Source organism: Lepus europaeus, chromosome 3 (genome assembly GCF_033115175.1).
Source record: "Lepus europaeus isolate LE1 chromosome 3, mLepTim1.pri, whole genome shotgun sequence".
Taxonomy (NCBI): Eukaryota; Metazoa; Chordata; class Mammalia; order Lagomorpha; family Leporidae; genus Lepus; species Lepus europaeus.
This window is the reverse complement of record NC_084829.1, coordinates 160316410-160331549: the sequence shown is the minus strand read 5'-3', so window position 1 is coordinate 160331549 and position 15140 is coordinate 160316410. Positions and strand designations below refer to the sequence as shown.

The window sequence follows — 15140 nt, the reverse complement described above, 5'->3', positions numbered from 1 at the left end:
CTCTGCTCCTACCCAGGGACATGTGGCTGCACACAGCAGCCTCCATGGGCTGCCTCTCTCACTGAAGATGCTAAAGTCTAACCACGTTCCGGTGCGAGCGGTGGCTTTGAAATGGACACTCAGAGGAAGGGACCCACGCCCTGAGGCTGGAGGTGCCCACACATGGACAGAGCTTCCTCGGGAGGGAAGGGCAGGTGCGCAGCCTCACAGCCAACAGATGGCTGCAGAGTCTTCATAGCCCCAACAGCCCGAGGAATTCCCCCCCTAGATGCACTCGCGTCACTGCTCACCCAGGCCCTCACAGTCTCTGGTGGGCGATGTGGTCTGACCTGGACGGCCCCCGAGTCAGCAGCTGAGCCAGACAGAGGCCACCCTGGTCTTTCTCACGGATGCCTCGGCATCATCCATTGCCCAGCTCTGGTTACTCTCGTGTCCTTGACCATGTCCTTGACAGAGACACCAAGCAGAAGCAACCTACAACTACATTCCACTCAACACACACTTCATGAGCACCTATGACGTGCTTGGCCCAGGCTCTGGGTTACAACAAGGAGTAAACCAACATGATCTGCCCTGGAGGAGTTCACTGCCAGGTCATGAACCAGGAACCCCGCAAGCTGCCCACCCCATAAAGCTGATAATTGAAGGGGAATCACTGATTCCCTGTGGGCCAGACCTTGATTGAAATTAGCACGTGGAAAGAGGACAGTCTTTGACTGAGAGTTCCTTCCTTTTTTTTTTTTTTTTTTTTTTTTTTATTTGACAGGTAGAGTTAAGGACAGTGAGAGAGAGAGACAGACAGAAAGGTCTTCCTTCCATTGGTTCACTCCCCAAATGGCCGCTATGGCCAGTGCTGCGCCGATCCAAAGCCAGGAGCCAGGAGCTTCTTCCTAGTCTCCCGTGCGGGGCAGGGGCCCAAGCACTTGGGCCATCCTCCACTGCCCTCCCAGGCCACAGCAGAGGGCTGGACTGGAAGAGGAGCAGCCGGGACTAGAACCCAGCGCCCACATGGGATGCTGATGCCGCAGGCAGAGGATTAGCCAAGTGAGCCACGGCGCCGGCTGCAATGGGCTAGGCTTTCAGCACGGGCTGGTGCATGGCAGATCCAGTGTGGTGCGGGGTTTCGGGGCGGGAGGAGCCTTGAGTCACCTGCGAGTCTACTGCACAGCCCCTCGGTCCAGAGTGGCTCAGACAATGGGCGGTTTAAGTAAAGGAACACAGCTGGCTCCACTGGCTCCTGTGGCAGCGGGGACAAGGGGGCTGTGGGGACAGGTGCTCCCTAAGATGTCACTGGAGACAATTCTTTATTTTGTGTGCATTGTGTGTGTTCAGCTACAAACCCAACCCACAGAAATACAACTCGGAGCTTCTGCCTTCGCTAGCAGGATTTCCGAAGGTGCTGATCGAGAACATTCTAAGTGGGGCAGAGAACAGGAGAAGGGGCAGGGTACACCCATACACAGGGGTCCCAGCTTCCCCCAGAGCATAGCACACTGCAAGTCCTGGAAGGGGTCCACTTAGTGTCATAGCTTCTCGAACCTTCAAAGCTCAAACTCAGAGCCTCAGAAAGAACTTCAGAACCCCAGTTCTTAGACAGGAGCCTAGAACCATCACCGCCCGGATGAGAAGCCAGAGGCAGTGAGAAGGTGCTTGGTGGCAGCTGAGTTGTAGTTGGGGCCGGAGCCTGGTGCCCCAGATAGGTGCTCAGAGGTGAACAACATGGAGTTTATGAGTCAGCGGCTTGATTGTGCTTGTCAGTCCACAAGGGAGACCGTCATCGTAAGACACTCGGTTCAGGGCTTGACAAGAGCGCAGAGCACTCGATTTTTCAGACAGCCATAAAAAGGGTTAAACATAGATATAAGCACATTCAGAGCTAACATTAACCAGAATCTGACACTGTTGCCCGGAACAAGCTGAGTCCCAGGGCTGACCGGGAGCAGAGTGTGATGTGTCCCTGTCCTGACCCCCAGGGCCTGGCTCTGTACAGCCAGGAAGAAAGCTAGAACAGCTCACAGGAAGCCCACAGAGATGCTAAATAATCCTGTCCTAAAAGACACTCTTCCCTGGGGAGAGATCAGGAGGATTAGGCTCCTCTCCCAGCGAGAGGGGGTCTGCAGGAGGCAAAGACAACACTGACACAGGGTGAGCTCCACACGGGGCCCAACGCCTGCCCTGGGGCTGGGAGAGACACAGGGTGAGCTCCATGCGGGGCCCAACGCCTGCCCTGGGGCTGGCTTCTTGCTGAGCCCTAACACTGCCTCAGTTTCCACGTTTGGACGAGCAGCCCCTCTGAAATTCACTTAAGCCCTGTCACCTCCAGAACTCACTCTCTGCCAAGTTCCTCCTCCTCCTCCTCCTCCTGCTTCTTCTCCCCTCCTCCTCCTCCTCCCACTCTGCCCCATCCTCCTCCTCCTGGGGCTTCAGTCTTGCCAGCTCTGTGTGGTCCCAGCTGGGTGCCACCCCCTCACCACCAGGCTCCCAGACCCCAGCTAAGCTCCCCGCATCTACTGATTCTGTATAACTGGGCTGTTGATGTTTCAGGCAATAATGATCACACTTCCGGCTCCACTGGCCCCACCCCCCAAATTGCCATGCAGAAGCCCTGAGCTCTGGCCTCAGAACACGCCTGTATTTAAGGAGGTGATGGGGTTAGAATGAGGCTGCAGGGGGTGCTCTACTCCAAGCTGACCGGTGTTCTTATAGGAAGAGGAAACCAGGCACACAGAGACAGCACAGATGCACACGCACAGAGGCAAGGCCACGTGAGGACATGACGAGAAGGTGCGACTGGCCAGCCCAGGAGAAAGACTCCCTGCCGACACCTTCATCTTAGACTGACAGCTTCCAGAACACGAGAGATACATTTGTGTTATTGGAGGCACCTGCCCCCACCCACCCCCACATCGTCCTGTGGTTATGACCACCCTAGCAGGCTCATAAAGTTTATGCATTTCTTTAAAGAAAGGTAGAGTTACAGAGAGAGAGAGAGAGAGAGAGAGAGAGAGAGAGAGGTCTTCTATCTGCTGGTTCACTCCCCAAATGGCTGTAACAGTCAAGGCTGGGCCAGGCCAAAGCCAAGAGCCTGGAACTCCATCTGGGTCTCCCACATGGATGCAGGGGCCCAAGTACTTGAACCGTCTTCCACTGCTTTCCCAGGTGCATTAGCAGGGAGCTGGATGGAAAGTGGAGCAGCTGGATCTTTTTTTTTTTTTTTTTGAAAGGCAGAGTTACAGAGAGCAGAGGGGGAGAGAGAGGAGAGAGAGAGAGAGAGAGAGAGAGAGAGGTCTTCATCCACTGGTTCACTCTCCAAATCGCTACAACAGTTGGAGCTGGGCAGATCCAAAGCCAGAAGCCAAGAGCTTCTTCCACATCCCCCACATGGGTACAAGGGCCCAAGGACTTGGGCCATCTTCTACTGTTTTCCCAGGTGCGATAACAGAGAGCCGGATCAGAAATGGAGCAGCCGGGACTCGAACCAGCACCCATATGGGATGCCGGCACTATAGGCAGCAGTTTCACTAGCTACACCACCATGCCGGCCCCAAAGCTGGCTCTTAAACCCACACTCATATGGGATGCTGGTGTCACCAGTGGCTGCTTAACCTGCTACGCCACAATGCCAGCCCCGTAACTCTGGTTCTGATACCTGTGCCTGGAACACCTGAATTAATTAACCGATTAAAGTCTACTTTTTTAGGTAAAGACGGCTCAGTCCAGATAGGTCTAAGCCATCAAAAGAAAGCCTTCTGGAATCTGGACTAAAACCATTGTTCCCTGCAGAATAACAGAACGGATTTTCCTCTGGTTCTGAATAAAACCCAGAACGTGAGAGGCGATCAGAGTCCTCCCGGGACCCCCAGGCCTTCCGCCAGGTGCTGATGGCAACCCTGCATTTTTGAGAACAGACCCCTTCCTCCATGGGGTTCTAAATACTCCTTTTGTTTGACAGAATCATCACATATTAAACCATGTCTCAGAATAACAGCATGGCACGCAAGAACACTTCAGAAAGTTCATGGAAAACACATTATTAAAAAAAGCATGGATTTCAACATTTTTGCACCAAAATAAATCTACCTTTCAGTCTCATTTTCCATGACCTTTCTGAAGTGCACTTATGTTTTCCAAGTTCATAGAAAAGGTACAGATACACGTCGCTTACTTACGAACATCAACTCTCATAAATTATCCCTATCTCTGTTATTGAAAATGAGATGTGACTTCTGGATCTTCACAGGTTTTTGTTTCTTTCTCTCTCTCTCTCTCTCCCTCCCTTCCTCCCTCCCTTTCTTTCTTTCTTTTTGACAGGCAGAGTGGACAGTGAGAGAGAGAGACAGAGAGAAAGGTCTTCCTTTTTCCATTGGTTCACCCTCCAATGGCCGCTGCGGCTGGTCTGAAGCCAGGAGCCAGGCGCTTCTCTTGGTCTCCCACGCGGGTGCAGGGCCCAAGCACTTGGGCCATCCTCCACTGCCTTCCCGGGCCACAGCAGAGAGCTGGACAGGAAGAGGAGCAACCAGAACAGAATCCGGCGCCCCGACCGGGACTAGAACCTGGGGTGCCGGCACCGCAGGCGGAGGATTAGCCTAGTGAGCTGCGGTGCTGGCTTTGTGTTTGTTTTTCAGCTTTGCTTTACAGCATATGCTACAAAGGGTCTGTGCCAGCCATTTTCTGTGATGTCTCTTATCTTAACACCTGACAAACGGAACAGCACACACCACAGCCCAGCACGTGGGCTGCCAGGACCTCCAAGGGCTCCTCCCAAGAGAGATTAAGTGATCTCAACAACACAGAAAGCCAGTGGCCAGCAGGAGCAGGACTGGCTCGGACCCCACCCCCAGGATGTCTCTCACACTTGCATACTCAGGAAGGCCTCACCTACCTACACACACGTCTGTCAAAGAAGACAGAAGAAAAGTCCTAACTTGTTCTGAAACTACTGTTGTGCAGGAAACTTTACCAGGATGATGATAAAATGATCATTTAAAATACAGCACACACAAGGGACACGCACCCATCAGTAAAGGTCCATGCCTGCATTTGCATGCACGTCTTCTGGGGGGGGGGGTCAGCCTTTGACGTAGACACCTTTCTTATCTGAGCATTCCCTAGCAGTACAGTAGCCCTGTCATCGTTGATTTCACTTTCCAAGAATCAGTTGCCCACGATCAACTGCGATCCAAACACATTAAACGGAGAATTCCAGAAAGAAACAATTCATACGCTTTAGACCGTTGCCTGTTCTGAGTTGTGTGATGGAATCGCACACTGTTCCTACTTAGTCCCAGCAGACGGGGAGCTGTTTGTCCCCCGTATCCACGGTGTCTACACTACCCACCGGCTAATTGCTGAGGAACCAGCTCAGTGAGCGGAGAACTGCCACACTGTCCACGTCACCCCTACGTAGAAGCCCAACGCTACATCACATCCTATGTCACTCACCTAAACGTCATCGAATCATCTCATACCACAGCAACAACAAGAAGACTGAGTGCAGGCCACCAAGCTACTCTGAGACACGGAGAAAGACAGACCACACTCACATGACTTCTGTAGTGTTTCGTTCTAACTGTTCTATTTTATTATTAGTGATCGCTGACAGTCTCTTACTGTACCTAATTTATAGGCATCACCATAGATACATCCGTATAGGGGAAAACACTACACCATATACATGTGTGTGTATATATATAGCCACACTATTTGGTACTAACAGTGGGTTTAGGCATTTACTGGCAGGCAAGGGGGGGCGGGTGCCTGCTCTGTCAGTACTTTCCAAGGTTTGGTCCTTGGCCCCCTGCTTGTCTCTCTCCCAGTCCTCACACACTTGCACCCTCTCTTTCCACTCTCACTCGATCACACGACTCCTAAGTCCAGGTCCAGCTCTTACTTCCTTCCTCCAATTTCCATTCCTCTTCTCCAACCACCTACAAACATGTCCATTGCAACTCCCCGTGGTCACCTCAAGTCCAGTGTACTTCAACAAGAACTTATCACTTCGTCCAGAAATCCAGTGTCCTTTACTCATGGTTTTGTTCTTCTACCCCCGTTTCAAATAAAAGCAGAGCTGTCTCCACCCATCAAAATCAATCTGGGGAGCAGATGATGGCCCTTGGCTTCCACATACTCACCTTCCTCTCCACAAGAACACCATGTTGATGTGATTAAATGCCTCGTACAAGAAAATGAAACAGCTCCTCGCTTTCTCACTTTTGAAATATTATTACCCAACCACACTCAGAAATAACGGCATTCATTTTGCATGATTTTTCACATTGAATTAAATATATTCAAGAAACACACAAGAAATGTGAATACTTCTCTTAATAAATACAACAGTACAACCAGACAATACCAACATCTAAATGGTAAAACACACAAGTATACAAATATGGATCAGAGATGGAAGGCAGGTTGTCTATCATATCACAAAATATCCCAGGGTTGTAAGAAAACAGAGAGAGACTTGATACAACAGATTAGCCAATAGAAGTCCCTGTTTTGTGGGTCCCATTCATTTATGCCATTCACAGGTGAAAAAGCTGTAAATATCCTAATTGGGCCAATACTGCCATCTCAACCACCATATTTGCCTGTTACCAAGGCGACAGTGTCCCCAGGTGTAGATGCAGACACTGTGCCACGTGAGAACACAGAACAGTGAGCAATGAGCAGCCCAGCCCAGCGCGGCTCATCACGTGCAGAACACACCGACCAAGACCGGGTGGCAGCAAGTGTGTTAGTGGAGCGATGGGAACAAATGAAGGTTGTGAGCAGATGTGTGTGACAGAAGCACACCCCCTTGCGGGCTGCTGCTTCAGTGACGACATGAACGGGCACGCAGTACCTGTGACGGTCTCATTAAATGCTCCTGGACCCTTAATGGGAAAACCATCAATCTTGATCCATTCACCTCCTAAATTAGGGAAATGCAACTTGATAGTTAGAAACGAGGACTACTGGGTTTTTCATAGTTCAGTGCATCCCTCACATAGACTTAGATGATCTCTCATCAGCTCGGGCCACACCTGTCACTCCACACCTAAGCTTTATTAAGGACAGAACATAGCTTTGGTCCTTTGTACAAGGTTGACTCTGTGAGTTTGCAAAAACATTCAGGCAAAATGCGAATCACTATGTCACACTGGCTTTAAAAGCAGGGGCAAATCTAGTTCTCAACCTCTCAACTTGTTGCTCATGACCAAAATGTTCTTGTTCAGAATTGTTTAATAACTCGAAATTTATATGGAGTGGAGCAAGTGAGGAGGGAGGCGTCTCCTAATCTAAGCAGCCTCCAATTCTGGTGCAGACTTACCAGGCAGGCTCTCAGCTCTGTAAACGGGACGGCTCACTCCACTGCGGTTTTCTGCAGTAACCAGCACAAAGTACACTACCCCCGGCTCTGAAACACACGGTTCATATCAAGCCACTGTCGCAAATCTCCAAGAACAACACAGTTGGATTTGCTAACCATCTTCCTTATCCCAGTTACCATCAAACACAAAAATCTGAATCGAGCAAGAAGTCTGACAATAAGCTTTCTCTTGTTTCATTAAAATCACCTCTGTTCTTCTCACACCAATGAAACACAACCAACCCAAAGACACAGCCTTTGTGTGGTACAGGTACATGGCATGTGCAGTAAACGTGGCCTCCTAAACACCCAACAAGGAGAGCTTTGCAGACTTTTCAAGTGATTTCGATGTACAGAATAGGACAACACTGTCCACACAACAGGTGTTTGCATACACAGTGTCAGTTCCTATGAATAATATCTCCCCTTAGAAGCTCCAAGTGGAAAGTTCCAGTAAACTAAGAACTGTCAATATGAACTCATAAAATTTTGCACATGGGAAGTCTTCATTGCAATGCATAAAGCCTCATGAAATTTTCTTTTTCACAATCAAAAGTTCCCTTTACTATGTCTGCCTGTTGCTTTTGAACATTTCAACACCAAGTCAGAAAAAGTAATTCTTTGGAAACATTAAGGTTAAAACAATTGGGCTTTGCTTTTTAACTTTGTCTAGAGATCAAGGGCAAACAGCCCAGAAGGCTTTGAGCTCCTGAAATTGTTAAGTGGTAAAAGGAAACCAAGATGCCATGTTACAAAGACAGGCTTGCAGCTTCCAAGGGCCAAACTCCAGTAGCAGGTGCTTTCCTCAGAATGGATTGTCACCTTGCGCCAGGTAAGGGAAGGTGCCCGTTCCTCGGGCAGACGGAAGTCTGGGCATTCTGGGTAAGATGGGTTGGAGTGGTTCCAGGTGGTCCTGTCCAAGGCAGCACTGGGGACTGCATTCCTCAGTAAGGAGCATGTCTTTAACGACACTCCATTCGGGAGCTGTCCCCGGCCATCACCATCCAGGACCTGCTCTGCTCCAGCCCTGAGTGACTGCTGCCTGACCGAGGGAGGGCCTGGTGGCACTGGGGTTTGGCCCAATCCGCAGGACCAGGTGGGGACACTCTCCATTCAGACAGCACCAGACAGGAGGCAACAAGCACGCTTCACTCGGGGCTGCTTGGTAGTTCAGGCACATGGAGCCACGATTCCCACATAGCTAACTCGTCAGACAGCTGCTGGGAGACACTGTTTGTTTTCCAGTGAGTTCTGTGTCGCACTTGCTTCACATGTTTTTCTTCCCCCCAACCCACAGTTTGAGCAAATAAATGTGACTGCTCGTGCCATCGGCCTGACAGTGGGATTTTGCAGGACGAAGGTGATGTGGCAGACATCCAGGGAAGCGGATGTGTGGCTGCGGCCAGGAGGAAGGGAACCTGGCCTTTTCCCTCTTTCTTTTATACACTTTCTGTTCCACCTGCATAAATTAAAATGCAGGCGTTCAGAAGGAACAAGTGTGGGAGCCAACAGCCGGGGACTGAGCGGAAGACGATCCACTAAGGGATCAAAATGCTAATGCATTCAGGGAAGACCTGGTCTGCTGCAGGTAGCTTCTCCCTTAGGGTCCATGTTGAGGTTGGACTGCAACATGGTAGCAGAATCAGTGGACTTACAGGCTACTGGGGTCAATCGGAAGAAGAGAGTCCAGAGGAGGAGGCTGAAGACCCAGCCCGCCGCCATCAGCACTTGCAAGGCAATACAGATTAAGGCAGGGCTGGAAATCCTCCCAACTCCCAGAATCAGGTTAAAATCAAACGTAAACAGGAGAAACGCTGCATCTTTAAATGGTTGTGGCTGGACATGGCTGACGACACACACCTTTGCAGGGACATAGTACTGAGTGATGGTTCATGAACGGAAAATATCTAGATGAGGCTACCAGGTTGTCTCGTGGTCACATCGCTATGAGACATAAAAGGGAATCATTTTCCAAAGGCACACTCAGAAGCTAAAAGTTGTTTGCTACATTAACCTGGGGAGTTGGATACTCAAGGTCAAATGCACTGATGGGGGACACCCAGAGCCAAGATGAAGCCAAGAGGCACGGGGCTCAAGAGAGGCTGAGAGCCCAGCTCCCTGCTCCCAGAGGGCTCGGGAACCCTGAGCTCCGCTGTGCTGTTGGCCAACAGCCACCCTGAGCGCGAGAGTGAGAGAGCAGGTGCACGGTCACTTACCCACATCCTCGGTAAGGAAGGAGGATGTCTCCGCAGCCACCTTGACGTACTTAAGGCTTTTCAGTGACTTCCCATAGGCAATGTTGTAATGCTCCACGGGTCTACTGGCAGCATCTTTGGGTGGCTCCCACGTGACTCTGAGGCCTAGCTTACTGGACAGCAGTTTCACGCGCCTTGGCTTCAGTGGGTGGTCAACTATGCAAACAGCGCAACCAACTATCAGCTCAACAGCAACGGCACATTGGGAAAACGAACTGTTTGAATGGCCCCCGACATGGCTAGCAATGATAATATAATAAGAATAATCAGGTAATGACATTTCCTCTGCATGACCCTGGGGAGTTCAGGTACAGGCAGGTTTGCACGTTGACAGTGTCACAGCAAAACAAACAGACCAGGCCCACAAGTTTGCATGTGCTTTGCATAACTATGGGTGGTAACTTTAAACCAAAAGGTGAGCAAATCAAAATAAGCTCAGGGTTTTCTATGCCTTGATTACTGGTTCTTGCCAGGGCAAGAATAACAAACTAGCAATTTGAAATGGTCTCTGGAGTTATTCTCATATTAAACAGGCTCTTAGTGTTTTGCATGATAAAACCGAGCAATCTTTGGAACACCTCTGATATAAAATTATCACGACTAGGAAGAACATCTACTGTATTCAAAGGGAGACAACCCAAGCTCCATTTCCACAAGGAAAACAAACCAAGATCATCATCATCGACTTAGAAAGGAAGGAACACTCGGGGTTTGTCTGCATATGTCTAACTTAAATGTTTCCATGTTCTACCCCGGAAGAAAAATATGTTAAGAGGACCATTACATGTATATCTTAAGTTACGACGTTCTAGAAATATATATTCTTGATTTTCAAAATTATCAAAAAGAAACAAAATATTTTGTCAAACAAAATCCCTCAGTTCACTATGAAAATGATACTGTAACACAATATAATGTAAATGTGCTAAATATTCATGCAACAGTCATATTCTGGACAAAGCTGGATCTGAAATGGACTATTCAATGATGCAAGGCTCCTTAGCATAGAGAAACATAATCTAAGGACAGAAAACACTCAAACTTACTAACGTTTGGAAAGATGCGTTTGCAATCCCACTCTCACAAGGTACAGAGGAAAATGTTTCACGGTGACAACTCCATCAGTTAGCACACAAGTTTAATGCTGTCTGAAAATCCATACCCAATAAATACCGATTCTAACATCTCTCATCCTCATTCCTCCCAAAACTTCCCACGGCCTCTGGAGTAACACAGTTAGCAAAGGAGAGAGCTCCCGAGGGAGATCCAGCGGATAAACAAGGGGAGTGGAGGAGGCTCAAAGCCCGAGACAAAGAAGGTCCCTCTTAGCCACGCAGCGCAGGGCTGTGTGCACGGACCCAGATACACGAAGCATCCTCACCTGAGAACCTGAGCTGCAGGACCCACGGGGGGCCACCTGCAGCTCTCCGGCAGGTGACCCAGTCTGTATAGCATGGGCTAGAACGACAACACCCCAATCCCTCCCTGGGCGTAAAAAATGAGTGACCATGGCTGCTCTTCTAGAAATTTCTTTAACCTGCCCTTACCTACAGAAAGGCTCATCAGGAACCCATCCCAGGAATCCAACCTCTCACACTGACCAAAAGCAGTGTAAAAGCAAAGCAAAGCACCTGAAAACTTCAAGGGGGGGGGGGGCCTCCCAGGCAACTGATGTGTGAATGGGGAAGGCTGTTTTCACAGTTCAGCCCCAGAACCCCATCTTGAACAGACACTCTGCAATGAGAGACCCGTGAGGCCAAGCAGTCACATTTCCTGCTGGGTGCCAGCAATTCAGAGCACAAGGAAGGCAAGGCGAGAAGCAATTTCCTTCTATTACTGAAGAAGAAGTGGCAGGTGCACACCCTCTTCCCTGCCGTGCCTTGCATGTAGCCGTGGACCCAGAATAGAATAGTGCTTCATGCACCTGAGAATCCACGTGCCAAAGGGGTGTACCTGCCCAGCATAAAGGGAGCCATGCTGACCTTCCAGGACTCCAGCACATGAACAAAGCTAAGAAGGGCAAGGGAGACCCACCTGGGGCTGCCAACCCCCGGTGAGTATTACGCCAAAGTTTCCAAGTTTGTCCACGCATGAGTTTGTCTGCCCCCCTCTTACCGATCCCCAAGGCACCAACAAATGTACCTCAACTCAGTAACTGCCTGTGCCAGCATTTGTATATGAAGGAAAAGGGATTTGGTGGACAGCTGCTCTAAGACACAGGGCAACGGGGGAGTGAGCTTGGAGGGAAAGGGCTCAGAGCCTACAACCTGGCACCCTCTCTCCTAAGCACTGAAACTTACATTGTGCAAGAGTCTTAACACATATTCGGGAACTATTCCTTCCTCCAAATGACTGATGAGGACATCAAGTCCTGAACAGAGAGGCTAGGGCAACTGCCCGGAGCCACAGACCTGCACCAGGGATGTCCCCCATAGCCATGGTGTCTACACTACCCACCGGCTAATTGCTGAGGAACCAGCTCAGTGAGCGGAGAACTGCCACACGACTGCTGTGCTTCTGTCCACGTCACCCTACGTAGAAGCCCAGTGCTACATCACACCCTATGTCACTCACCTCAATGTCATCGAATCACCTCTTATCATGGCAACAACAAGACTGAGTGCAGGCCTGATACGTAACCTTGACATTGACAAGAGGACATCACGCAAGGCTAACTCAGAGGGAACTGGACACAAAGGACACGCATCTGGGAGGCGAACCTGCAACTGGGTGGTCTCTCCCAGTGGCTGGTGTGTGTGTGTGCAAGACCTCACCTGCCTCTCCTTCACCCTCCCACTCTGCTCTCTCTCAACACCTGGTGCTGACCACACACTCGGGGTGCACTTAGATGGCTGGTAGTTTGCAGAAGCGGATGTCAGACTCACAAGACCAACCCAGGGGTGTCCAGCACAAACCCGAAAGCTCCAGGAAGATAGAGAGAACGAGGACCCGCGTGGATGAGGGCATCTGCGGAGAGCGTATGCTCCATCAAACAGCACCTGGTAGCTTCAGGCACCTGCTGACAGAAAGGAATTCGGGCCCCAGATACACCTATGCTCTGTGCTTTTTTTCTAAGAGGCTGGAAATCTTGATTTTTATGTGAGGTTTTCCAGTTATATAATAACTGGTGATTAAAAAACTGGTGCAAAAATTATTAAATCCATGCACTGTTTCTTCATAATATGCATTTCCACGACCTTCCTGGATGCCCTTCTCATGTAGGGAAACACAAACACATCTGATGTGCAGACTCCGTTGACCGGCAGCCAGCCAGGGACCTCCACCTTCAACCCCGACAGGAAACTGGCATTGCTCATCCAGACGACCTCCCCACGGCCACTTTCAATCCTGAGGGTCGTGTGAGTCTGACACTGTAAAGTCCATGCATGAAGATGACAGAGTCTGCAGAACTCTGACTGTCCCAGCCCCCGGGGCACCAGGTACAGAGCTGTCCAAGGATTCAGATCCCACAGCCAGGCCACCGTCCCTCCCAACAGACTCACTGAATCTGAGAAAGCTGGCCTGGGGCTCCAAGAAGCAAGGAAGCCCCCTCCCCAGGATGGCTGGAGGGAGGGGACATAGGATTCTAATCAGCACACGTCTACCTCTGGCCTCGCCATTCCAGATCCACGCAGTCTCGAGTGAGGCTGGAACCTGAGAATGGTCCAGATGCAACTGCTAGCTAAGTGCTCCGATCCTGCTTCAGACATCAGCCCCTCCCCCACAGCTGAGTGGGATGTCCGGGGGGCTCCTGATGCCTACAGGCAAATCCACAGCGGACCAAAATAAGCAGTTTTCCTCCAGGGGGAACTCCATCAAGGGCTGCTCCTCAGAACGAAGAGAAGGCAAGTTCGGAATCTGTTACTAAAAGGAATCGATGGTAAGAGTGACACCATGACGAACGCTGGTGGAGAAGGCATGCTTAGAAAACTGATTCAAAACTAGGATCTCCGGAAGCAAATCTGCTTCTGTCTGTTGACTTTCGTTCCATTTTTTTTTGGAAGATTTATCTATTTATTTGAAAGGCAGAGTAACAGAGACAGGTCTTCCACCCACTGGTTCACTCCCCTAAAGCCTGCAAAGGCCAGGGGTGGGCCAGGCCAAAGTGGGGAGCCTAGAACTCCATCTGGATCTCCCATATGAGTGGCAAGGGCCCAAGCACTTGATCCATCTCCTACTGCCTTCCCAGGCACCCTGGCAGGGAGCTGGGTGGGAAGAGGAGCAGCTGGGTCTTGAACCCACCACCATATGGGGATGCTGGTGTCACGCCATCCCTGTTGTTCCACCTTTTAAAAATGACACATACTTACTCCATTGAGCTCTCCAGGTGCGTAAAAAGAGGAAGGAAGTGGAGGTGAGAGAGACTTACAAGGAGGAGAGAGGAAAGAATGGCCTCCTAGCAGGTGCACTTCCTTTGAATCGACTCCATTATCATTTTGAAGCTGAGTTTAGTCAACCACGCTACACCCTGAGAGTGCCGGCACACGGTGAGCGCTCAGTACCTACCCGGAGAAGGAATGAATGGTTTGCATTGGACGTACAGTCAATCCGCCATCCAGAGACGATGCAGCAGCGGGCGAGCAGGCACACATCTTCACACGCCCGCGACTGCACTGACTGCGCTACCACCAACCGCGGTCGGAGGACAACAAAGCTAAGGTCCACAGCAGAGGGAGGAAACCCCCCGCACCATGGCGACGAGGAGCAGCCAGCTCTTCTCTATGGCAACTACTGACGCAGGAGCCGCAGGAAAACAAATGCCATCTCCTCTTTGATTTCTCTGCCAGGGACTTACTGAAAGAAATGAAGTAACTGCAAACCAGTGTGTTTGATGTGAAAACCAAGTCTGAAAAATACATCTGCGTCACTCTTTGAATTTTTGTGTCTGAGTCTTAGAACCCATCCGTCACATCCCACTTAGCAAGTGGGAAACATTTGGGCAAGCAATAAAAAGGGATCCGTAGGTTTCTCCTGTGTTGGTAAATAACAAATCACAGTTCGGTTTTAAATCCCACCCAACGCAATGTTGGAAGCAGCTTCCACTGACTTTAGTGGACGGAGCACAGACGTACTCATCACGGGCATCCGAGCCCAGTACCGAGGTGAGAAAATAAAGACGTCAGAAATCAAAATGTCAGGTTTATTCCTGGTAAAGTCGAACAGGAGAGCATAGCTCTAAAGTGTGACCACCACAATGCTTCCTGCTTCCCAGCTCTGCTCCCCAGTCCTGGCCCATAGCATGAATCCAGAAGGGGTGCTGGGCCTGCTGCTTCCCAAGGAGGGTGGGGGAACCGAGGGTGACGGCTGGGCCCCAACCCAGTGAGCTCCCACATGGAAGCGAGTGTGCAGCCCAGTGCAGCTTCCCAGGGAAGACAGGAGACACACGCCTGGGGCTTCTCATCCACTGACACCACCAGGCAGAGTGTAGACCAAGGGGGCCTGGCCTCCCACACACACCCACGGAGTGGAAGGGTTCCAGGTAGGAGGGAGGCTGGCAGTGTCCTCCAGCAACGGCTCCTTGGCAACGTGGG

The 15140-nt window shown here is 50.5% G+C and overlaps 1 protein-coding gene across 1 annotated transcript in view; it reads right to left on the bottom strand.

Annotated features, from left to right (window-relative positions):
• The window catches only part of FNDC1 (fibronectin type III domain containing 1), a 127198-nt gene that overhangs the window by 56195 nt on the left and 55863 nt on the right, over positions 1 to 15140 (bottom strand). Inside the window, exon 4 of the mRNA XM_062187287.1 lies at positions 9571 to 9765. Coding sequence (XP_062043271.1) covers positions 9571 to 9765 — 195 coding nt within the window. The remainder of the gene's footprint in view (positions 1 to 9570; positions 9766 to 15140) is intronic.